Below are 26,931 nucleotides of genomic sequence, written 5' to 3'. Positions count from 1 at the left end.
TCTTTCATGATGAAATTTTTTTCCAGATCTAATTCTGGAAATTCTTAGAATTAAATCTGTAGAAATATTTTCATAGCTATTTTTGGTACATTATGAGACTATCACATGTTAATGATTAATATGGAGAACAGCTATCTCAGTATCATAAGAGTCTGAAAATTACTATAATCACTTCAGAGTAACCAACTGGAAAAACAAATAAAAAAACACTGAAAACTTAGTAAAATTTTATAGATATTTTTGAAACTACACTAAAAACACTATAAATCCTTAGGACACTGGTAATATATATACTCAAAGAAAAAATCCATTAACAGTCATCACTATTAATGAATAACAGATAGGCTTTGTCATGGTATTTTATCATTTGGACCATGTGAAACTTGAATTTGAGGATCAAGTTTTATTGAACTGCCTGGGAGAGGAACTAGTGAGAGGAGGCTGCCTCTTTGATACTCTATTGGCATTTTATGATATGCAAAATAGCAGAATGAAGATGGGAGATGAATTAAGAAATGAGGAAGAAGGCCAAAGATGAGAGAAAATAAAGCTGCTGATCACTGGAGTCTTAAAGTAATTTTGGTTCAACTACTTGTGTTTATTCTCATTTGAACATGGTTACTAAGAGTAGCGAGTCTCAAAGTGTGGTCCAGGGGGATACCTGGAGGTTATGGAGACCCTTTCAGGGAGTTTGCAATGTCAAAACTATTTTCTTAACAACAATAAGACATTTGACTTTTTCACCATGTATGTATTTGTAGGGACAGGGAAAAGGCAATGGTGAGTAAAGCTTCTGATGCAGTACAAAAACCAAGGTAGCAGTACCAAACTGTCACTGCACTCTTTACCACCACATGTTCACAGTGAAAAACAACCAAACAAAACCAGTTCCATGTAAGAATGTCCATGATGAAGTAGTAAAAACGACCTATTTCATTAAATCTCAACCCTTCAGTATAAGTCTTAACATGCTGTGTGAAGACACAGGAAGTACACACTCATACAGCATTACTGCTGCACACCAAAGTAGAACGGCTGGCTAAAGAAAAAGAGCTTCTATGATTGTTTGAGTTGTCATCTGAGCTAACAGCCTTTTTCATGGAAGACTATCTATACTTGAAAGAATGACTTACAGACATACTGTGGTCGTTCATACTTGGGTAGTTAGCAAATCTCCTCTTAAAAATAAACCAAGTAAAGCAGTCACTTCACAGAAAACAACCAACAATGTTTATTGGCAATAGTAAAATTAAAGTTTTAGAAAGAAAAATTAGAACTTTGGAAAAAGCTTCTATTTGCCACTGAGAGCATGACAGTTTCCCAAACTTTAGACTTTTAGACTCAACAGTGAAATAAATGAATGTGATTCTTTAAAAAAATTAATGAGATGTCTCAAAATTTGGAAGATTTAGATAAATCAGTGAATATTTTCCAAATGATCTAGGAATGATATTCATAAAAGATACATCCAACTATAAGACAGAGGAATGAATTTAATAAAAAAATTTGAAAAGTTAATTGGTATGGTTTCAGATTCCACTTTACAACAAACCTTTAATAAACAACAAGTTGATTGTGTCAAAGAAAAATATCCACAATTCTCTAAAAGGGCTAACCCTTTTCCAACTACAAATTTGTATGAAGCTGAATTTTCTTCATATACTTCAAATTGCATAAATCAAAACAACAAATTGTAACAGCCTGAATGCATACATACATATAAGAATCCAGCTATCTTAGGCCCTCTTAAGTTTTTAAGCAAGGTATGAAAAGGATTTATAAAAATCTAACACTTTTTCCTTAAATTTTTAAGCTTGGAAAATAGTTGTTTTTCATTAAAACATGTTATGTGAATTACATAATGCTTTTTTAATATTTTTGAATGAATAAATATTTAACATTTTTGTTTTAATTTTTACTACAGTAAGTATCAATTAATATAACCCACAAAAACAAAAGCTTTTGGGGGTTCTTAATCATTTTATAAGTTTATACAGGGATATGGAGACCAGAAAGTTTAAGAAACACTATAGTGGAGATTTGAATTTCTATACTTGTAGGCATATTTGTAATCCTGATATTTTAATAAAATTTTTTACTTAGCACTCAATTTTAGACCAATATGCTCAGTTTCTTAGTCCCTCTGAACCTCAAAAGCATGTCATAAAAGAGAACCAATGCCTTCAGTTCCTGGGAAAATGTATTTCGGTGTTGAAGAACATTACCTGTATTCACAGGGGTTTGAAAGGATGGTGGTGCACTCTCGCTTACATTTCTTTTGGACTCCAGCATCTGTCTCACTGTGGTTACATTTCTATGAAATATACATACACAAATAGTCAATGGATATGCCATTCTAGGGGACATTGATTTATGTATAGAGAAATCAGTGGCTTATAGGAAAAAGAGTGGTTAGGCGTGGGTATTGTAGCACTAAACTAGAGCATAGGGAAGAGTCTTCCTCCTACATTTTAATGTCCTCAGTACTTCTACCTGCAAACCACATGTAGGTCTTAATATCTGCAGACATTAGTTTTTATCACCCCTGACCAAAGCATTTCTCCATTATTTGAGAGAATATTATTTAGGACAAGTGGTTAAAGAAACCTGCAATGACCAAAGAAAGCCTATAATAATTAACAAAACCAATATGCATAAACAAGTATGACAAAGCAAAATAGAAGGAAACATACTTAGTCCAGTATACAAAACATATATCTCTACATAAATACATAGGACTACATTCCAAGATTGTTATGGAAAATAAAGAAAAATCAGAAGCTTGTCCTGTTATTTAAAAACTTGACAGACTTGTTATTTAAAACTCTTGTGCACTGTTGGTGAGAAGGTAAATTGCTACAACCACTATGAAAAACAGTATAGAGATTCCTTAAAAAATTAAAGATAAAATTACCAGATGATTAGGACTAATTAGGACACTAATTCAAAACAATATATGCACTCCCATGTTCACTGCAGCACTTTTTACAATAACAAAGATATGAAAGCAACATAAATGTCCATCAATGTATGAATGCATAAAGAAACTGTGGTATGTGTGTATAAATGGAATATTATTCACTCATAAAAAAGAATGAAATCTTTCCACTTGCAACAACACAGATGGACCTCAAGGGCATTATGCTAAGTGCAATTAGTCAGACAGAAAAAGATAAATACCATATGATCTCTCTTAAATGTGGAATCTAAAAATAAATAAATAGGCCAAGCTCATAGATACACAGAAGAGACTGGTAGTTGCCAGAGGCAGGAGGTGGTGGATGGGAGAAATGGGTGAAGTGTTTTTATTTTTTCTTCAAGTTTAAGTAAATTTAATTAAAAACAAACAAAAAAAAAATGGCAGAAAAAGAGGATAAGATAACAAAGAAAAAGAAGTGACAAAGAGACTGTTCATAATTCTTACCTGTAGGGCACACTGTTATTGCTGTTGACATCAACCACAGACTTCCCTGGTGAGACAGGTGGATTTGGTGGATTCTGGGGGACAAAAATACAATGTAAAATAAAACTCAAAACACAGAAATCTTTGAAGATGTAACTTTAATCCTTTCAATATACTATCTGTTACTTCTGTAATATAGTGAAAAATACTGTTAGTTGAGACAAGAATTTGAATCTTGGTGTTGCCAATTATTAGTTATGCTATAAGCAAATTACTTATTCTATTGAAACAGCTGCTTATCACATGAAAGATGAATATAATAATGCCTACACCTCAGTTTTTTGAGATGAATAAATAAAGAATGTAAAAACGGCTTACATGCTTTAAGGGTTCAACAAATACTAACAATATGAATATAAAGAATAACTGGACACACTCACACAATAATTATCTAATGAATCCCTACTATGTATCAGGCACAGCAGGGCACAAGATTACCACAAGAAACTCAAGAAGCAAGGAGCATATTTATTCTTCCCCAGAAGTAGTTGATTACCAATTAAGTGGTGTCTTAGGCCTCAAATCAAATTACTTCTACGATTTTTGTTTAAAAACTATTTGCCACCATGTCACATAATTTCATAAAAAGATGTCTCAATTCTAAACTTAAATATCAACTAACTTCAACATTTTTCCCCCCAAAAACAAGGAATATAGAAATGAATGCTAACATCTACATGTTAATTACCATTATTTGGGCCTCTATCATTAATGACACTATCATTATTCATTACATAAATTGAGAAAAATAAATAAAATAACTCTGCTCAGGAATTAATTAAGTGTAATAATACCACATGTTAAACTGAAGGTGATAAGTGCTTAGGATCACATCAAACAGATGCCACTATTCACTCCTCTCTTCTCAACAACAAGTAGATCTTGCTGATTTTTATAGGCTAAAAGGGTAATTTTAACCAAAAAGAATAGCATTATACTGGTTATATGTGTAGAGGTGACAAAAGATTGAATTAAGAAAAACTGCTCTAACTACTTAAAATCTGTGGACACAAAGATATTTGAAACAAATAGAAAAGCAAAATAACAGTGCAGTGTCAATGGAAAAAGTTTTTAAAAAAGTATTTGGGGAAAGGAATGCATCTTCAAATAGGTCTTTGAGTAATTAGTACACACAAAATAGTTAAGGTAAAAAATACTTCAAAGAGAAAACAGAAAAAAGAGGAGTAAAGCATAAAACAGAAATAAATACAATTGCCTTAGAACCTGGTATGGAGTCATAAGATACAGGACCTTAAACACTACTGTGTGCTGACATCAGAAAGACAGAACACTAGGAATCCCCACAGCCCCTTCCCTCACGGAGTCAATGATATAATAACATACAGATCAAATTTCCTTTGTGAGAATTCCAGAAACCAGTTGAAAGGTTATAGCACTCCAAGTGAGAAGACAGCCAAGAAGCAGTGCACTGCAGTGGGCAAGAAGTTCTGCTGCACTTACATGCCAAACCCCATGATCCTCCCCACACATCACAGCACAATCAAGAGAAAATTCCCCACTCGAGGCTTCTACATCAGGAAGGAAAGAGAAGAGTGGAACTTGCATGCAACATTCCGGCTTTTGGGGCAACTACCCAAGGCATTAGTTCCTGTCTTACCTAACCTGGAGGAAGCAGTACACGCTGAATGTCTTTGGGTGGGAAAGAACAAAGGCAAGTCTATTGGCTTGGTACAGCACCAGAAAAATAACAGCAACACAGACAGACAGCAGAGGGACATCCCAAACCACTGCTTGCAAAACCAAGACTGAATTATGAAAGACAGCTGGGGGAGCTCCCAAGTAGAAAGAGAAAAACTGCTTCAGATGGGAGATTACAGGCACAAGCTCACAGAAGATGAGATATTGAAAAGGTTTGAGAGGCCCCCAAAGTATCTACTTGGGCTGACTAATGAAGATCATCCTCTGTACAAAGATATTCCAAAGAGACACGGAGAGGTGGCAATTTTTTTAAATGTGCAAATTTCAACAAAAGAGAACTAGACTTACAAAAAAATGGAAATACGGCCCAATCAAAGCAATCTATTTCCAGGAACTGACCCTAAAGAAACAAAGATCTATGAATTATCCAAAAGAGAATTGAAAATAACCAACAAGAAGTTCTCAATGAGACAAAACAGAATACAGAAAACTAAACGAAATTAGGAAAATGACGCATTAAGAAAATGAGAATATTAATAAAGAGATAGAAACTATAAAATAGAACTAACAGAATTCTGGAACTGAAGAATACAATCAGTGAATTGAAAATTTACTAGAGAGGATCAACAACAAACTGTATCGAGTATAATAAAGAATCAGTGAACTTGAAAACAAGTCATTTAAAATTATCAAGTTACAGGAACAAAAAGAAAAAGGACTGAAATAAGTGAAAACAGCTGAATGGATTTATGAGACACCACTGGGTGGACCAACACATGAACATGGAAGTCCCAGAATGAAAGAAGAGAGAAAACAGGCAGAAAGTCTGCTTGAACAATGGCCATGAATAATGGCCAACAACTTTCCAAATCTGAGGAAGAAAACTGACATTTAAATTCAAGAAGCTCAAAAACCTCCAGCTAGGATAACTCAAAGCAACCTTCAATGAGAAACAACACATTCAAGCTGTCAAAAGTCACAAATAAAGAATTTTGAAAGTAGCAAGAGAAAAGTGACACTCAAGGCAGCTCCCCAAAAACTCAGTGATTTTCTGAGTGGAATCTTAGCAGGCCTCAGGGAGTGGGATGATATATTCAATATGCTTGGGGGGAAAAACCCCTGCCAAACAAGATTATTATATCCAGCAAACCTTTCACTCAAAAATGAAGGCAAAATACTGATTTTCTCAGGTAAATAAAAAGTTGAAGGGAGTTTATCACCATTAGATTTGCCATACAGGAAATGTTAAAAAAGAGTACTTGAACTGGAAATGAGAGGACACTAGATACCAAGTTGAACACACACAAAAATATGGAATTCTCTGGTAAAGATAAATGAACAAATACAGAATCCTAGATTACTGTAAAGATGGTGCACAAATCATGGTTAGTTCTGGAACAGAATTTAAGCACTAAAAATAACTGTAAATCTATGCTAAACAAGACACAATATAAAAAGATATGTAAGATATCAATAACATAGAGTGGGGTGAAGCTGTAAAGAGGAGATTTCTTAGATGTGACTGAAGTCGTTACCAGTTTAAAACAGTGGTAACTTTAGGATAGTTTACGTAATCCCCATGGTAACCGCAGAGAAAATACCTAAAGAAGATACATAAAAGAAAATGAGAAAAGAATTACACATTTTAAGTAAAAAAAAAAAAACCCCACACACAATGTAAGCAAAAAAGGAAAAGAAACAAAACACCACCAAGATGAATACAAAATAATTAACAAAATGGCAATAAAAAGTCCCTCCCTACAGTAACTACTTAAAATCTAAATGGTTTAAATTCTGCATGGAAAGCCATACACTGGCTTAATAGATACAAAAACAGGATGCTGTCATACACTGTAAACAATAAACACACTTTAGATATAAAGACACACAGGCGGACAATACAAGAATGGAAAAAGATATTCCATTCAAATGGTAACCAAAAGAGAGTAGGGGGTGACCGTACATACATAGGACAAGAGATCTAAAGTAAAAAGCTGTCACAAGAGACAAAGAAGAACTTTATATACTAATAAAACCAGCTATAACATTTATAAGTAAATATGCACATAACATCAAGGCCCCCAAATATACAACACAAAAGCTGGCAGAACAGAAGCAGAAATAGACGGCAACAAAATAATAGTAGTAGTCTTCAATACATCATTCTATATAACGGTTAGGTAAATCCAGACAGAAAATGATAAGGAGACAGGAGAACAGAACAACACCATAGAATAAATGGACAAAATGGACGCACACAGTAATTTTCACCAAACAACAAAAGAATAAACATTTTTTTCAAATGTACATGGAACACTCTCCAAGACAGGACATATATTAGGTCACAAAACAAGCATTAACAAATTTAAATGAATTAAAATTATACTAAATATCTTTTCTGACCACAATGGAAAAGGACTAGGTATCAATAATAGAAAGAAAAGGGAAAAGTCAAAAATACATAGAAATTTAAAAACTCACTTAAAAGGGACGTGACATCAGCATCATGGAAGAATCTGTTGTTTCTAGTCTCTCCCCACTAAGGTGCAACTAAACAGACATTCATTAACCAATAGAGGATACCCTCAAAAGCAAAATAGGATGTCTGAGAGATCCATGCAGCCACACATCTGAAAGTGGGGGGACTGGATCCCCAGGAAGCAGTGGAAAGAGGTGAGTGGATCCCTCCCCTTCCTCAGTGGCAGCAATCTAGGTGGCAGGTCCTCACACGGTAGCAAGCATGACTGTAAGAGGAGGCAGGGAGCAATGAGGCCTGTGCATGAATGTTTTCAGTTTAAAAGAGATGCAGCCTAGCCAAGGGAGCACATGCCATGCCACAGTAGCCCCCATACATGGGATCGCTCTCCACCGAGTAGAGAGACTCAGCCCCCACTAAGGAGCCACCAACAAGTGCAGCAGCTCAGGCAAAGCACCTATGAGTGCAAAGCAGCCTGCATGCACACAGGAAAGTGCCCCTCCTCTCCCACTTAGCACACTAGGTTGGCCGGTCTGCTGCGAAGGCAGCAGTCCTGTACCAGAGCGCCTGCAAGTTTCTATGTGATTTGCCAAGAGGCTGCGGCCAGCGGGCAAACACAGACAAGCCCTGCTGGCAAAGATTCCAGCAGAGGTTGCAGGTTTGGAAAACAGAGCTTCCTTCCCCTCCAGAGGTGGCAGGAGAAATCTGTGACCTGATACTACTACAAACACACCAGCAAAGGATCAATTCAGTAAACACCACAAAAAACCACAGTAACATTTCACAGCAGAAGGCAAATGACAACTCTTCAGAAACCAATCCTGAACTCACAAAAATTTACATTCTAAATGAGAGAGAACTCAAAATAGTTGACATAAAGAAACTCAACACGTTACAAGAAAACTCAGAAAGACAGTTCAATGAACGCAGGAATACAATTAATGAGTAGAAGGAATACTTGACCAAAAAGATTGAAACTAAAAAAAGAACAAAAATCCCCATAAATTCCACAGATGAAAACAGAACAAATGAGATAAAAAATAATCTAGAATCCTTAAAAAACAGAGCTGACATTATGGAGGACAGAACTAGTAATTTAGAGGACAGAAATATAGAAATGCTTCTGGTGGAGGAAGAGAGAGAACTAAGAATTTTTTGTAAATGAAGAAATTCTCCAAGAAATATCTGACTCAATAAGGAAATACAACCTAAGACCTATAGGTATTCCAGAGGGAGAAGTGAGGGAGAAAGGAGCAAGAGAGCTTGTTCAAAGAAATAATATGAGAACTTCCCAAACCTGGGGGAGGACTTGACTTACAAGTACATGAAGCCAATAGAACTCCTAATTAAGTCAATGCAAAAAGACCTCTACAAGGCATGCAACAGTAAAACTGACAAAAGTTAAGGACAAAGAAAAAACATTAAGGGCAACAGGGCAAAAGGAAATAACCTACAAAGGAACCCCTATCAGGTTTTCAGCAGACTTCTCCGCAAACTTTACAAACTAGGAGAGAATGGAATAATATATTCAGAATAATAAAAAACAAAGACTTTCAGCCAAGAATAGTCTATTCAGCAAAACTAACCTTCAGATATGATGGAGAAATAAAAATTTTCCCAGATAAACAAAAGTTAAAGGAGTTCATCGCAACTAGACATCTGTTACAAGAAATGATGAAGGAACACCTCATACTTGAAACAAAAAGGCAAAGGTTTCCAAAGCTTTGCGCAAGGAGATAAGTAGACAGACGAAACCAGAAAATTGAAGCTATCTATCAGAACAGGTGAGCAAACGATTATAACATAAATGATAAATGGAAGGAAAGTATCAAAAATAACTATAAACACTTCAATTTAGTCACAAACTCACAAAACAAAAGAGAATAATTTATGACAATAACCGAGAAGTTGAAGAGAAAAGGGATGGAACGTTCCTAAGCTAATGGACATAACAGGCTATCAGAGAATGGGCTATCTCATCTCCAGCAAATGGAGATCATTTATAGAAAGCTCACAGTAAGCACTAAGCAAAAAACGAGAGGAGAGTCACTATTCATAAATAAAGAGAAAACCATCACAGAAAGCCAGCAAACTGAAATGGCAGTCAGAAATATAAGGGAAGAGAAAGAATGGAAATATAGAATAACCAGAAAACAAGGAATAAATTGGACTACTAAGCCCTCATATTTCAAAAGTCACCCTAATTTTAAACGGACTGAATTCTCCTATCAAAAGACACAAAGTAGATGAATGGATTAAAAATCAAGACCCAACAATTTGCTGCCTGCAGGAAACACATCTCAGCTGTAATAAGATACAATAATAGTAGGGGACCTCAACATCCGACTTATATCAACAGATAGATCATCCAGACAGGAAGTCAACAAGTTACTAATGGATTTAAATGAAACACTAGATCAGATGGATTTAACAGATATATATAGAATATTCCATCCAAAAACAGCAGAATACACATGCTTCTCAAGTGCAGATGGAACATCTCAAAGATAGACCATATGTTGGGAAACAAGCAAAGCCTCAATAAATTTAAGAAGACAAATTATATCAATCATCTTTTCCAACCACAATGCTATGAAACTAGAAATCAACTACAAGGAAAAAAGCTGGGACAGTCACAATATGTGGAGACTAAAGAACATGCTGCTACTGAACAACCATTGGATCAATGAAGAAATCAAAGGACAAATTTTTAAAATACTGGAAACAAAAGAAAATGAAAATACAACATATCAACTCTTATGGGATGCAGCAAAAGCAGATCTAAGAGAGAAACTCATGACAATTCAGGCCCAACTCAACAAACAAGTAAAAGCTTAAATAAGTAATCTTAAACTACATCTAACAGAACTAGAAAAAGAACAAAGCCCAAAGTCAGCAGAAGGGTTACCCCCTTCAGACCAGAAATAAATGAAATAGAGACTAAAAAATACAGTAGAAAGGATCAATGAAACTAAGAACTAGTCCTTTGAGAAGATAAACAAAATTGACAAACCCTTAGCTGGACTCTCTAAGGAAAAAGAGAGAAGGCCCAAATAAATAAAATTAGAAATGAAAGGGAGAAATTACAACAGACACCGCAGAAACACAAAGGATTATAAGATAATACTATGAAAAACTCTACGCCAACAAACTGGATAACTTAGAAGTAACGGATAAATTCTTAGATTCATACAACCTCCCAAAACTGAATCAAGAAGAAATACAGAATGTGAATAGACCAATCAGAAACAAAGAGATCGAAACAGCAATCAAAAACCTCCTAAAGAACAAAAGTCCAGGACCAGATACCTTCTCTGGAGAATTCTACCAACCATTCAAGGAAGACTTACTACCTATCCTGAAACTATTCCAAAAAATTGAAGAGGATGGAACACTTCCTAACTCATTCTATGAGGCCAACATCACTCCATTCCCAAAGCCAGAAAAGGACAATACAAAAAAGGTAAATTATAGGCCAATATCACTGATGATCACAGATGCAAAAATCATCAACAAAATATTGGCAAACAAAACACAATACATTAAAAGGATCATGTCCACAATCAAGTGTGCTTTATACCAGGGATGCACGGATGGTTCAACAACTGCAAATCAATGTGATCCACTACATTAACAGAATGAGGAATAAAAAGCATATGATCGTCTCAATAGAGTCAGAGAAAGCATGTGACAACATCCATTTATGATAAAAACTTTCACTAAAATGGGTATAGAAGGAAACTACCTCAACATAACAAAGGCCATATGTAACAAACCCACATCCAACATCATAGTTGCCAGTCAGAAACTGAAAGCCATTCTTCTGAGAACAGGGACAAGACATGGGGGCCCACTCTTACAACTCCTATTGAAAATAGTACTGGAGGTTTTGGACAGAGCAATTACGCTAGTAAAAGAAGTAAAAGGTATCCAAATTGGAAAAGAGGAAGTAAAACTCTCGCTCTTTGTGGACAACATGATTCCACATATAGAAAACCCTAAAGAATCCACCAGAAAACTATTAGAAATAATCAAGAACTACAGCAAAGTTGAAGAGTACAAAATCAACTTACAAAAATCAGTTGCATTTCTATACACTAACAACAAACTAGCAGAGAGAAGTCAAAAGTAAAATCCCATTTACAACTGCAACAAAAATAATGAAATTTCCAGGAATAAATTTAACCAAGGAGGTGAAAGACCTATACAAAGAAAACTATAAGACATTATTGAAAGAAATCAAAAATGACATAAAGAAATGGAAAGATATTCCATGCACATGGATTGGAAGAATAAACATAGTTAAAATGTCCCTATTAACTAAATCAATCTACAGATTCAACGCAATCCCAATCAGAATCCCAATGACATTTTTTATGGAAATAAAACAAAGAATTCTAAAATTTATATGAAACAACAGAAGACTTTGAACAAGCCAAGCAATCCTGAGGAAAAAGGACAAAGCTAGAGGTATCACAGTCCCTGACTTCAAAATATACTACAAAGCTATAGTAATCAAAACAGCATGGTACTGGCACAAAAATAGACATACAGATCAATGGAACAGAACAGAGAACCCAGAAACAAAACCACACATCCATGGACAGCTAATCTTCGATAAAGGAGCCAAGAACATACAATGGAGAATGGAAAGTCTCTTTAATAAATGGTGTTGGGAAAACTGGATAGCCACATGCAAAAGAATGAAAGTAGACCATTATCTTACACCATACGCAAAAATTAATTCAAAATGCATTAAAGGCTTGAAGGTAAGACCTAAAATCATAAAACTTCTAGAAGAAAATATAGGCAGTACTCTCTTTGACATCGGTCTTAGCAGCATCTTTTCAAATACCATGTCCACTCAGGCATGGAAACAAAACAAAAAATAAACAAATGGGACTATATCAGACTAAAGAGCTTCTGCAAGGCAATGGAAATCATGAACAAAACAAAAAGACCAGCCACCAACTGGGAGAAAATATTTGCAAGTCATATACGCAACAAGGGGTTAATTTCCAAAATATACAAAGAACCTATACAACTCAACAACAAGAAAACAAACAACCCAATCAAAACACTAGCAGAGGACAGAAACACATTTTTCCAAAGAAGATATACAGATAGCCAACAGGCACTTGAAAAGATGTTCAGCACTACTAATTATTAGGGAAATGAAAATCAAAACTACAATAAGATTTCACCTTACACCTGTCAGAGTGGTTACAATTAACAAGGCAAAAAATAAGAAACATTAGAGAAGATGTGGAGAAAAGGGAACCCTCATACACTGCTGGTGAGAATGCAAACTGGTGCAGTCACTATGGAAAACAGTATTAAGATTTCTCAAAAATTTAAAAATAGAAATACCATGCAACCCAGCTATCTCACTACTGGGTATTTATCCAACAAAGTTGAAATGAACAATTCAAAGAGATTTATGCACCCTACGTTCATCGCAGCATTATTCATAATAGCTGAGACATGGAAGCAACCCAAGCATTGGATGAATTGATAAAGCAAATGTGGTACTTATATACAATGGAAAACCCTCAGCCATAAAAAAAGATAAAATTATCCCATTTGCAACAACGTGGATGGACCTCGAGGGTATGATATTAATGAAATAAGCCACACAGAGAAAGACAAACACAGCATGATTTCACTCATATGTGGAAAAGAAACAAACATGTGGATAAAGAGAACAGATTAGTGGTTGTCAGAGGGGAAGGGGCTTGGAAGGTGGGTGAAAGAGGTAAAGGGGCACATATGTATGATGGCAGATAAAAATTAGACTATTGGTGATGAGCATGATGCTGTCTATACGAAAACTGATAAATAATAATGTACACCTGAAACTACACAATGTTATAAACCATTATGACCACAATAAAATAACTGAAAAAAAAAATACAATAAAAACACTTAAAAATCCAATGTGCAAAAGAAATCACAAGAAATATTAGAAAAGATCTTGAGACAAATGAAAACACAACCACAAAATACCAAATTTACGAAGAACTTTATGCAACAAAGGTAGAACTAAGAGGAAAGATTAAATGGTAAATCCTTTAAGAAAGATCTCAAATCAAAAACCTAACTTTACACTTCAAAGAACTAGAAATGAAAAACAAACTAAACTCAAAGTTAGAAGAAGGAAAAAAGTAATAAAGATTACAGCAAAAGTAAATGAAATAGAGAAATTAAAATCAATAGAAAAAGAAATCAGTGAAAGTAAATGTTGGTGTTTTAAAAGATCACCAAAACTTTACCTAGATTACCTAAGAAAAAGGAGGGAAGACATAAATAAAATCATAAAGGAAAGTGGAGTCATTATAACTGCTCCCACAGAAATAAAAATAATAGGAGACTAGTATGAACAATTACATGACAACAAATTTGATAACCTAGAAGAAACGGATAAACTCCTAGAAATAGACAACCTACCAAGACTGAATCAAGAAGAAATAAAAATGTGAATGAAACTAAACAAGTAGGGAGATGGAATCAGTAATCAAAATCATCCTACCAACAAAAAGAGCCAAGGACCAGTCGGCTTCACTGAAGAATTTTATCAGACATTTAAAGAAGAATTAACAACTGTCTCTCTCAACTCTTCCAAAAATTGAAGAGAGACACTTCCAAAATCCTTTTAGGAAGCCAGCATTATCCTAATACCAGAGTCAAAGATACTACAATAAGATAAAACTATGGGCTGATATCCCTGATGAACATAGATGAAAAAGTCCTCAACAAAATACTAGCAAACCAAATTCACCAGTATATTAAAAGGATTATACAACATGGCTAAGTGAGATTTACCTTTATAATGCAAAAATAGCTCGACATATGAAAATCAATCAACATAATACACTACATTAACATAATGAAGTGAAAAAATCATGATTTTTTCTCAATTGTTGCAGAAAAAGCATTTGAAAAAATTCAACACCTTTTCATGATAAAAACACCCAACAAATTAGGAATGGAAGGAAACTACCTCAACATAAAAAAGACCATAGTCAAAATTCCATAGTTAACATCATACTAAATGGTGAATAAATGAAAGCTTTCCCTCTAAGACCATGAACAAGGCAAAGTTGCCCATTCTCTCCAAGTTCTGTTCAGCATTGTACTAGAAACACCTCACCAAAGCACTGAAGCAGGAAAATGAACTAAAATGTGGCCAAATTGGAAAGGAAGAAGTAAAATTATCTCTGTTGGGAGATAAAATGATCTTGTATTTAGAAAACCCTAAAGAGTCTATACCCACAAAAATGTTAGGACTAATAAATGAATTCAACAATGTTGTAGGATAGAAAAATCAATACACAAAAATCAGTTGTATTTCTATATACTAACAATGAACAATCTGAGAAAGAAATTAAGAAAATAATCCCATTAGAATATCATCAAAGAGAATAAAATATTTCAGAGTAAACTTAACCAAGAAGACAAAAAACCTTTACAGTAAAAACTACAAAACAGTGTTGAAAGAAATAAAAGACACAAAAAATGCAAAGACATCCCATGTTCATGGACTGGAATACGTAATACTGTTAAAATGTCCATACTATCCAAAGTGATCAAGTTTCAATGCATTCCCTAAAATCCCAAAGGCATCTTCTGCAGAAATAGAAAAAAGCATCCTAAACTTCATATGGAATCTCAAGGGACCCTAAATTGCCAAAAAAATCTTGAAAAAGAACAACAAATTTGCGGGCTTCATACTTCCTTATTTCAAGACATGTTACAAAGCTACAGGAATCAAAACAGTATGGTGCCAGCATAAAGACAGATACATGAACCAATGGAACAGAATAGAGAACCCAGAAGTAAATTCTCAGGTCTATGGTCAAATGAATCTTCCACAAAGGTGCCAAGGGTAAACAAAGGGGAAAGAATGGTCTTGCAACAAATGGTGCGAAAACTGAGTATCCAAATGAAAAATAACAAAGTTGGACCATCACAGCATACACAAAAATTAATTCAAAATGGATTAAAGACCTAAATCTAAGGTGTAAACTACAAAATTTCTAGCAGAAAACATAGGGGGAAGCTTCATTACATTGGATTTGACAATGATTTCTTGGATATGACATCAAAAGCACAGCCAACAAAAGCAAAAACAAAGGGGATTACATTAAATTTAAAAACTCCTGCACATCAAAGGAAACAACAGAGTGAAAAGAAAATCTGTAGAATAGGAGAAGATAAGTGCAAATCATATATCTGATAAGGGGTTAATATCCAGAATATATAAAGAAGTCTTACAACTTATAAACTAGAAAAGAAGTAGACTGATTAAAAAATGGGCAAAGGATCTGCACAGACATTTCTCCAAAGTAGATACACAAAATGGCCGATAAGCACATGAAAAGATGTCCGACATCACTAATTACTAGAGAAATGCAAATCAAAACTACAACGAGATAGAACCTCACATCCATTCGGATGGCCACTCACAAAACAGAAAATAACAAGCGTTGACAATGATATGGAGAAACTCTAACACTTGTGCTCCACTGGTGGGAGTTAACATGGTATGGTCAGGACAGAAATCAGTATGGAGGCTCCTCAAAAAAGTAAAAATAGAATTACCCTATGATATAACAATTTCACTTCTGGGTACCTATCCAAAAGACTTGAAACCAGGATCTCAAAGAGATACCTGCACACCGATGTTCACTGTAGCATTATGCACAAGAGCCAGGAGATAAAAGCAGCCGAAATATCCATCAATAAATGAATGGATAAAAACAATGTGTTATGTACATACAATGGAACATTATTCAGCCTTTAAAAAGAAGGTTATCCTGTCACATGCTACAACATAGATGAACCTTAAGGACATTATGCTGAATGAAATAAGCCAGTCACATAAGAACAAATACTGTATGATTTCACTTATGAGATATCTAGAGTAGTCAAAATCATGGAAACAGAAAAAACAATGAGGGGTGCCACGGGCTAAAAGGAGGGGGAAATGGGAGGCATTCTTCTATGGATACAGAGTTTCAGTTTTACAAGATGTGAAAGTTCTAGAGATCTGTTACACAAAAATGTTAACAGAGCTAAACTACTGAACTGTAGAATTAAAAATGGTAAATTTTGTTACATATTTTCACCACAATTAAAATAAGAATTTTTTAAAATGTGCATCACAAAATGAAAAACAATTTTAATGTAGGATTTAGATTTAATTTAAAACGTGACTGAGAATCAACTAGGTCATTGATTTTCATTAAGGATGAGAAATATTTTGACATTTCTTTTATAGTAAGAACTAGAAAGGATGAAAATTAGAGATACCAATCATAAGGGAGTAAAACAGATCACATTATGAATGTGGTCTTAATAGCAAACAGCTTATGAGCATTTTTTGCTCTTTTAGAAATTAAAATAGAAAATGTTTTAAGACAAACCTGAATGGTGGGATTTGTTTTTAACTGGTTAATATCAGAAGACCAAGGAGCAAATCTAAATAGAAGAAAAGTATTTAAAGTGTTATTGTTTTTTTATTAATTTTGATAAGGGAGAGAACTAAAGTTCTGAACATTCTTTCTATATCTCTCCTGTTTTTTTTTTCTTTTGTCCATATTTTTTTTTGAGGAAGATTAGCCCTGAGCTCACATCTGCCACCAATCCTCCTCCTTTTGCTGAGGAAGACTGGCCCTGAGCTAACATCCATGCCCATCTTCCTCTACTTTATATGTAGGACGCCTGCCACAGCATGGCTTGATAAGCAGTGTGTAGGTCTGCACCCGGGATCCGAACCAGTGAATCCCAGGCTACTGAAGCAGAATGTGCAAACTTAACCACTCTACCACCGGGCTGGCCCTCTCCTGTTTTTAAAACCTAGCAAGACACAGATATAAAATTATAGCGAATAGCATGATTAAAGGAAATTAGGAGGTGAAAGAACAAAATTCCTGAAACTTCTAGAAACCTCTCTCATAAGAAGAAAATATTAACAAGAATAGATAAAAAGATGTCCAATTTTGGAACTTAAAATTGGCCTTGCCCACAGGCTAACTAAGGAAGGAAGAGAATCTGAAAGACTGAAGACTACCTTGCAGTTTTTCTTTAACCACCACATGCCCTAATTGTACAAATTAAGCTTCCCCAAAGTTTAGGAATTACACAGTATTTGTTCCTTCCTTCCCTACTACTTGTAGGTCTCCACCACAAACCTTTCAGGGAGGGTAACACTTTCATCTTTATTCCTTAAAGGCTCTGCCTATGTCCTTTGACTAAATAAACAAGAATTGGAAAGTCATTTTGAGAAGAAATTTGACATGCACAAACACTGGAAAAGTACACACTGGGCAGCATGCCGCTTAGTTCAGACACAAGGATGAAAGGAAAAAAGTGGAAATCCATACTGTATGAAACAACAGAAAAATGTCAAAGTCCTGTTTGGTTCAGGCATAGCAAATAAAAAAGGCAAAAAAAATGGTTTACACCAATTTTCCAACATAAGAAATAAAATAGCTCAGTTTTTACATTATGACAAAGAAACAAAGCTGAGAAAGTGGAATTTAGAATCAGAGAATTAATTACATAACTGAAGACTATAATAGTAAAAAAATCTTTGGGTATGGCCAAATGAGGGTTGGTGAGATCAGTCTGTGTAAAACAAAGATAAAAACCAACTGGCAGTTGCTCAGGAAGAGAGAGAAACCAGAGCTTAAAAAAGTTAAGTAAAAACAATATAGAAATACAGAGATGGAGAACAGTTTAGTAGTCACCAGGGGACAGGGAGTGGGTGGGATGGGGAGATGGGCTAAGGTTGAAATTATAAAAGGTCAGTATGAGGGCGCCCCTTTATGGTGATGGAACAGTTCCTTATCTCGACTGTGGTGGGAGTTACATATACCTATACACGGGATCAAATTATGTAGGACAACATCCACACGCACACACAATGAATTCAAGTAAAAACTGCAAAAACCAGTAAGGTCTATAACTACTTAGTAGAATTGTGCCAATTTCTTGATTTTGATACTATACTGCAGTTATGTAAGATTTCACCACTGGGAGAAGCTGGGTAAAGGGTTCATAGGAGTCTATGTACAACTGTAGCAACTCCTGTGTGTCTATAATTATTTCAAAATAAATTTTTTTAAAGGTCAAGAAGATATGAAAATGAATCAACAGAAAAATCCTCTATGAATAAGGACTACTATTGAAATAATTATTACTGCCAATTACTACATGCCAGACAATGGAGCTAACAAGACAAAAACAAATGTAACTTGCTCAAGTGGAAAAAAAAAGAGAGAAAAGAAAGAAATTCAAATAAAAGCTATAATGCAATATACAACTGATGTATTAAAAAATATGTATTACATATTACAGAATAACTAAGGAAATAATAAAAAGCAAAAGTTAGACTACAGACTTGAGTTTGTGCTCTGCTACGATGTTTGGACTTAACTACATGGGGGAAGAAAGAGGCGAACAGGGCTACTCGAGGCAGTGGAAAGTAGACTAAAATACTTTGGAGGAAATGATAACAGACTAGACGAGGACACTGGCAAGAATTTAAAAAAAAAAAAAGAAATATGGTAAGACAAATCCCAAAATCATAATTTTAAAGATGGACAGAAAATACAGCTTCAAGAATGCTATAACATAAAATAGATTAATGTAAGTGTTGATATATGAACAGCAACTGAGGATTAGAAAAGGATTAATAATTAGTTCTAGAGCTGCAGCTCCAGAAACAACATAAAGGAAGCGAACAGTATGAAGGCAAATTTCAGACATACAATAAGGTAAGTTTCCATCTAACTTAGCTTTTCATAAGATTACCACTTAGAGCTTAATATTAATTATGCAAGAATAAAAATTCTTACTTCTTGTCTTTTCTTAAGATCTTCTTTGGCTGCTCCAAAGCGTTTGGTTAACCTGGCTATCTTGGCCTAAAAAAAGCAAAAACAAAACGGAAATCAAGTGGTTTATGGCGTTAAGAAGGAACCCACGCATACATAAGAAAGTCACAGATAACATGATCCTCAGAAAATAGCTAACAGCAAATAAGGGAAGTTGATTGTAAAATATACCCTTGGAAAATACAGAAAATCAATGAAAGCTAAAGTGACTCGAACTCAATACTCAGAAGTAAACACCCTTAATTTTAGGTTAGCTTTCTCCTCCTAGAACTATGCACGTTTGCTCACAAACCAGTACATTTCAGATTATCTCATCTTGTGTTTTTTGTTATTTTTTAACGCAGCTGTAACCACACTTTTCTCCATGAGAATTATGAGTAAGCATCTCTGTAAGTCATAAAAGATCCCTCATCAATACTACTTATGGCTATATGTGTAATATACTGAATCATTATTTATATATTCTGTTTTCTGGCGGATATATTCCATTTTTACTTCTCTTTGCAATTATCTAAAAGTATGTTTTGGGGGGAAGTATGGTCTGGAAGGAGTGGAAAAGCTAAACATTTGCTGATAATTTCTAATTTTATTACACAGTTACTACTGAATCCACAACAATGATAATTCTTAGCATTTTAAGACTTTCTTAGAAGTTACTACAGTTCTAATCTGACAAAGCATCAGATATATAAACCTAAAACTTATATATCTTTCTACTTAAAAAATAATAAAAATCATGGAAATAACCATTGGGATTTGCCTTACAATTTGACATCTCTGAAAAAGTGAAAATACATAAAATTTTTTCATGATTCAGAAAGCAACCAATCCCTAAACTAATACAGAAAGTTGTTATATAACTAATTCTCCATATATGTGAATGTTGACAATTATTTCTAGCTCTTATAAAATATCTATTTAGTACACAGAGAAGGAGCTAATAATTAAAAACAGGTTTTAATAAGAGTATGTGGACAAAAGTCATATCGCACAGTGAACCAATTATACTATTAAAAACTTAAAAATGACTTTAATCCCAAACTAGCCCATTTTAAAAATACATAAGGACAACTAATTTGAAAATCCACAAAAGTTTAATTTCCTGTTTCTACCAAGAAATTTATACCTTAAAAGTTACAGCAGAATAGAGAACTTAATGAACTTTCCTCTAAAGTCTGTATTACTCAATTCTATCCTCTCACTAAATTTTTTAATGTACAGGCATACCTCAAGAGACACTGCAGATTCAGCTCAAGACCACTGCAATAAAGCAAATCATTGCAATAAAGTCACACAAATTTTTTGGCTTCCCAGTGCCTATAAAAATTATGTTTACACCACACTGTAGTCTATTAAGTGTGCAATAGGATGATGTCTAAAAAAAAATGTATATACTTTAATTAAAAAGGACTTTATTGCTAAAAAATGCTAACCATCATCCGAGCCTTCAGCGAGTCATAATCTTTTCGTTGGTGGAGAGTCTTGCCTCAATGTTGATGGCTGCTGACTAATCACGGAGGTGACTGCTGAGGGCTGGGTGGCTGTGGCAATTTCTTAAAATAAGACAATGAAATTTGCTGCATTGATTGATTCTTCCTTTCATGAATGATATCTCTGTAGCATGTGATGCTAAGTGATAGCACTTTACCCACTGTAGAACTTCTTTCAAAATTGGAGTCAATCCTCTCAAACCTCGTCACTGCTTTATCAACTAAGTTTATGGAATATTCTTAGTTCTCTGTTGTCATTTCAACAATCTTCACAGCATCTTCACCAGGAGTAGATTCCATCTCAAGAAACCACTTTTTTGCTCTTCCATAAGAAGCAACTCCTCATCATTCAAGTTATATCATGAGATTGCAGCAATTCAGTCACATGTTCAGGTTACACTTCTAATTCTAGTTTTCTTGCTATTTCTACCACATCTGCAATTACTCGTCCACTGGAGTCTTGAACCCCTCAAAGTCATCCATGAGGGCTGAAATCAACTTCTTCCCAACTCCTGTTAATGTTGACATTTTGACGTCTTCCCATGAATCACGAATGTTTTCAATGGCATCTAGAATGGTGAATCCTTTTCAGGTTTTCAATCGACTCTGCCCAGATCCATCAGAGGAATCACCAACTACGGCAGCTATACCCTAATGAAACATATTTCTTTAATGATAAGACTCAGAAGTCAAAATTACTCCTTGATCCATGGGCTGCAGAATGGATGCTGTGTTAGCAGTCACGAAAACAAATTAATCTTTTTGCACAGCTCCATCAGAGCTCTTGGCTGACGAGGTGCAGTGCCAGTGAGCAGTCATATTTTGAAAGGAATCTTTCATTCTGAGGAGCAGGTCTCAACAATTGGCTTAAAATATTCATTAAACCATGTTGTAAACAGATGTGCTGTCATCCAGGCTTTATTATTCCATTTACAGAGCATAGACAGAATAGCTTTAGCGTAATTCTTAAGGGCCCTAGGATTTTCAGAATGGTATATAAGCATCGGCTTCAACTTAAAGTCAACAGCCACATCAGCCCCAACAAGAGAGTCAGCCTGTCCTTTGAAGTGTTGAAGCCAGGCATTGACATCTCCTCTCTAGCTACGAAAGTCCTAGATGGCATCTTCTGCCAACAGAAGGCTGTTTCATCTACATTGAAAATCTGCTGTTTAGTGTAGCCACTTTCATGAATTTTCTTAGCTAGATCTTTGGGATAATTTGCTGCAGCTTCTACATCAGCATTTGCTGCTGTACCTTGCACTTTTATGTTATGGAGATGGCTTCTTTATTTAAACCTTATGAAGCAACCTCTGCTAGCTTCCAACTTTTCTCCTGCAGCTTCCTCACCCCTCTCAGCCTTCACAGGAATTAAAGACAGTTATGGCGTTGCTCTGGACTAGGCTTTGGCTTAAGGGAATGTCGTAGTTGATTTGCTCTTCTATCCAGACCACTAAAACTTTCTCCCTATCAGCAATACAGCTGTTTTTGCTTTCCTATCGTTCATATGTTCATCGGAGCAGATTTTAATTTCCTTCAAGAACTCTTCCTTTGCATTCACAACTTCGCTAACTGTCTGATGCCAGTGGCCTAGCTTTAAGCCTACCTTGGCTTTCAACACACCTTCTTCACTAAGCTTAATCATTTCCAGCTTTTGATTTAAAGTGAGAGACACGTGACTCTTTCTTTCACTTGAACACTTAGAGGCCACTGTCGGAATATTAATTGGCCTAAGTTTGATATTGTTGTGCCTTGGGGAACAGGGAGGCCCAAAGACAGGGAGAGAAATGGGGGAAGGGCCAATCAGTGAAGCGGTCAGAACACACACAACATTTATCGATTAAGTTTGCTATTTCACATGGGCATGGCTGGTGTTGCCCTAAAACACTAACAATAGTAATATCAAAGGTCACCCTAACAAATACCAGAAAACAATTTAAAAGTTTGAAATAATGCGAGAATTACCAAAATGTGACACAAGTACTCAAGTGAGCAAACGCTGTTGTAAACTTGACACCAATAGACTTGCTAGACACAGGATTGCCACAGATCTTCAATTTGTAAAAAAAAATGCAATGTCTGCACAGCGCAACAAAGCAAAGTACAACAAAAACGAGGTATGCCTGTACAGTAAATTTTTACACTACAATAAAAGGATCACAAGTCCTTTAAAAGTCTACTTTTATTTAATTGTGGAGTTTTAAAAAAAAAGCCACTGATACTAAAATTAATGATGATATGAAGTATAAGTATAATATAATGGAGCAAAAGACAACAATTTTGAGAAGCAATAAACAGAAAAGCCTGGGAGGGAAAAGGTTGGGAAAAGTGACATACGGCAAAAATGGGGCTTTAAAAGCTCTTGCCCATACTGGGGAATCCAGAAGACTACGCAAATGCCCAGGACAGAATGCCTGCTGAGAAATGGTCTAAATAGATCCAAAGCTTTCACCTATGACTGGCCTTCAGGGTCTGCGTAAGCAGAAAGTGAAGGATACAGCAAGTTGCACAAGGCAGATTGTAAAAGGCCTAAACAAGCATTGAAGGGGTGCCCCAACACACAGCCAATCTTCAAAGACTGAGGGAGTGGTTTTTTCCTTCCTCCTTTTTGCTTTTTTAGGCTCTAAATATTTAAGGTCAAAACACCAGCTGACCACTAAGCTAACAAAACACAGACTTCAGTGGCCACACACAACAAAGAATATATACTTTCCAAAGACAGTTTACAAAACTGACTAAACAAGCAAACAACAAACCACAATGGACAGCAACAACAAACCCCAGGTAGGGGGGAAAACATCTGATTTCCAGAATTCCCACAAATCAACAAAAAGAATTAGGAGGCATATAAAGAAACAAGAAAATATGGTTCATTCACAGGAAAAAAAGAATTAATAGAAAGACAGCTCAGGTATTGGACTTACTGGACAAAGACTTTAATTAAATGGTTTTAAATCTGTTCAAAGAGCTAAAGGAAACAATGCACAGAGAACTTTAGGGAAAATGATGTCTCACCAAATAGAGAATATCAAGAAAGAAATAGAAACTATATTTTTAAAAAGCCAAATAGAAATTCTGGAGCTGAAAGTACAATCGTTAAAATTTAAAAACTCATCAGAGAGGTTCAACAGCAGATTTGAGCAGGACAGAGTCGTAAAGGAATAGAGCTTTGTATACTGCTGAAAATAAGTAGGTATTAATTCAAGATGTTAAATACAATCTCCAGAGTAATAATTAAGAAAAGAACTAAAAAATACATAGAAAGAGAAACAAGAAGGCAATCAAAATGATACACTAGGAAAATTCAACCACAAAAGAAGACAGTAATAGAGGAATTAAGGAACAAAAAAAGGTAGAAAACAAATAAAATGGCAGGAGTTAAGTCTTTCCTTAACAGTAGTTACTTTAAATCTAAGTTAATAGACGAAATTCCACAATTAAAAGGTAGAGCTCAGCAGAGTGGATAATAAATCACGACTCAACTATGCACTGTCTACAAGACTTCATCAAAATTTAAACATTTTGTGCATTAAAGGACGTTATCGAGAAAGTGAAAAGACAACTTACAGAATGGGAGAAAACATTTATAACTCCTATTTCGTAAAGTGTTTAATATCCAATATGTAAAGAACTTTTACAACTGACAACAAAACAAGAAACCCATATTAAAAATGGGCAAAGACTTGAATATTTCTCTAAAGAAGATACACAAGTGTTTAACACACACATGAAAAGATGTTCAACCATCACTAGTCATTAGAGAAATGCAAGTGAAAACCAGACTGAGATACCACTTCACACTCCCTAGGATGTTATAATTTAAAAAAAAAAACAAAACAAAACAGAAAATAACAAGTGTTGGCAAGGATGTGGAGAAACGGAACCCTCACACATTGCCAGTAGGAATGTAAAATGGTGCAGCTGCTCTGAAAAACAACTGAGTGGTTCTTCAATAAGTTAAAGAATTACCATATGGCCATTCCATGCCTAGGTATAAGCCCAAAAGATTTGGAAGCAGGTATTCAAAGACCGGTACACAAATGTCCACAGCAGCACTATTCACAGTATCCAAAAGGTGGAAACCACCCAAATACGCATCAACAAAATAATGCATAAACAAAATGCATGTGTGTATCCATTATGTTATATATCTGTATATTTTTTTTCCTTAGTGATTACTCTGGGGATTACACTTAACATTTTTAATTAATACCTACTTATTTTCAATAGTTTACAAATATTTTTAAGAGTATACAGATATAAGTAAATATTAATTAGCCTAAAAAAGGAATGTAGTACTGAATCATGCAACAATGTATATAAATCTCAAAAAGATTATGCTAAGAAAAAGAAGCCAGACACAAAAGCTGACATATTTTATGATTTAGTTCATACGAATTATGCAGAATAGGTAAATCAATAGAGACAGAAAGCAGATTAGGGGTTGCCAGGAGTAAGGCAGAGGGGGGAGTGGGGAGTGACTGTTAAAGGTTTTTTAAGGCAGGTGGTTTTCTTTTGTGTTGAGGAAAACATTTTGGAACCAGAGAGAGATGATGGTCACACAACAATGTGAATGCACTAAATGCCACTAAACTGTAAACTTCAAAAGTTATTTTGTTATCTGAACTTTATTTCCATAAAAACCTAACTATCAGAACAATACAGAGACAGCAACTAAATTGAGCTTAATAAAATTTAAATAAATGGCATGGTAAGGGCAGATCATTAAGAGTGAGTGAATGGGAGAAACAATATGAGGTTGAAAGCCTCAAATAAAAGTACCATGAGCACTGATACTCTGCAGGACAGGGAAACAACTGGTAGGTATTAGGAAAAGTGTATCGAAAACTGGCAGATCCAAACTAAAAAAAGCAAAAAATGAATACTGGTTTAAACTGGTGCACAGCTGAAGAACCCGGACTACACTGAGGAGAATGAAACAAGCAGTTACTTTAGAAAGACGCGTACAATGCTTGAGAAGGACCAGTAGGACTTAAAAAGTAGTACCAAAGTGGTCATGTAAAAGGCTGTTACTATGATCAAGGAACTGAGTAACAATGGCCTTGTGGCAAGTGGGAGGAGGTAAAAGACAGTCTTTTACAAGAAATAAAAAAGTTGTCATTTTGCAACTCACTACGTATGTGAAACGATTGAGAGGAATCAGTTTCCAGGAACTCAAAAACTGTCACTAAGAGGAACAACGGGAAGATATTCTTTGAAGACTTTTCCAAGAATTCAAGAATTGTAAGAGGAATAATGAGAAGGGGGATTTGCTTGCGGAGGAGATCTGGTTAGTACTGGAAAGACTCAGATTCTGAGGCTACAGAGAAACATCCAAGTGCAAGGGTTTATTGAATGTTAAGAGTTCTGGACTTCTACCTTACGTGAGACTATAGGAGTCAAAATCTCAAGTTTTTTTTTAATTTTTTTTAAAAGATTTTATTTTTGTCCTTTTTCTCCCCAAAGCCCCCCCCCCCGGTACATAGTTGTATATTCTTTGTTGTGGGTCCTTCTAGTTGTGGCATATGGGATGCTGCCTCAGCGTGGTTTGATGAGCAGTGCCACGTCCGTGCCCAGGATTCGAACCAACGAAACACTGGGCCACCTGCAGCAGAGTGCGCGAACTTAACCACTCAGCCACAGGGTCAGCCCCTCAAAAATCTCAAGTTTTAAAAACACAAAATCCTAGTTGCAGCCATGGGACTGATGAGAAACAATGAATGAAATTACTCTTTAAAACTTCAGACATTTTCAAGTTCTTATTCAAAATGCTCAATAATACCAGTAATATAAAGTTTACTAATTAGACAACACTATCACTACAGAGAGACCTGCTAAAGGTCAGAAACGGGACGAGTGTTGTCCTAAATGGTGCATGCAAAATTACTACAAAGAGCTTATTAATTAAAGTTTCACCTCAAAAAAAGTTAACAATATGAAACCAAGAAA

The 26,931-nt window shown here is 35.1% G+C and overlaps 1 protein-coding gene across 35 annotated transcripts in view; it reads right to left on the bottom strand.

The window, feature by feature from the left end:
* Positions 1-26,931, bottom strand: part of ATF7IP (activating transcription factor 7 interacting protein) — a 113,758-nt gene that overhangs the window by 25,910 nt on the left and 60,917 nt on the right. For all 35 annotated transcript variants that reach the window (XM_008532939.2, XM_070619160.1, XM_070619155.1 and 32 more), the window contains 3 exons: positions 19,460-19,525; positions 3,425-3,498; positions 2,226-2,314 (listed from right to left, as the gene is read on the bottom strand). In XM_008532939.2, coding sequence (XP_008531161.2) covers positions 2,226-2,314; positions 3,425-3,498; positions 19,460-19,525 — 229 coding nt within the window. The remainder of the gene's footprint in view (positions 1-2,225; positions 2,315-3,424; positions 3,499-19,459; positions 19,526-26,931) is intronic.

The sequence above is a fragment of the Equus przewalskii genome, chromosome 5, assembly GCF_037783145.1.
Source record: "Equus przewalskii isolate Varuska chromosome 5, EquPr2, whole genome shotgun sequence".
In the NCBI taxonomy this organism is placed as follows: Eukaryota; Metazoa; Chordata; class Mammalia; order Perissodactyla; family Equidae; genus Equus; species Equus przewalskii.
Note: the sequence above shows the minus strand (reverse complement) of the source record. Positions and strands in the feature narration are given on the sequence as shown.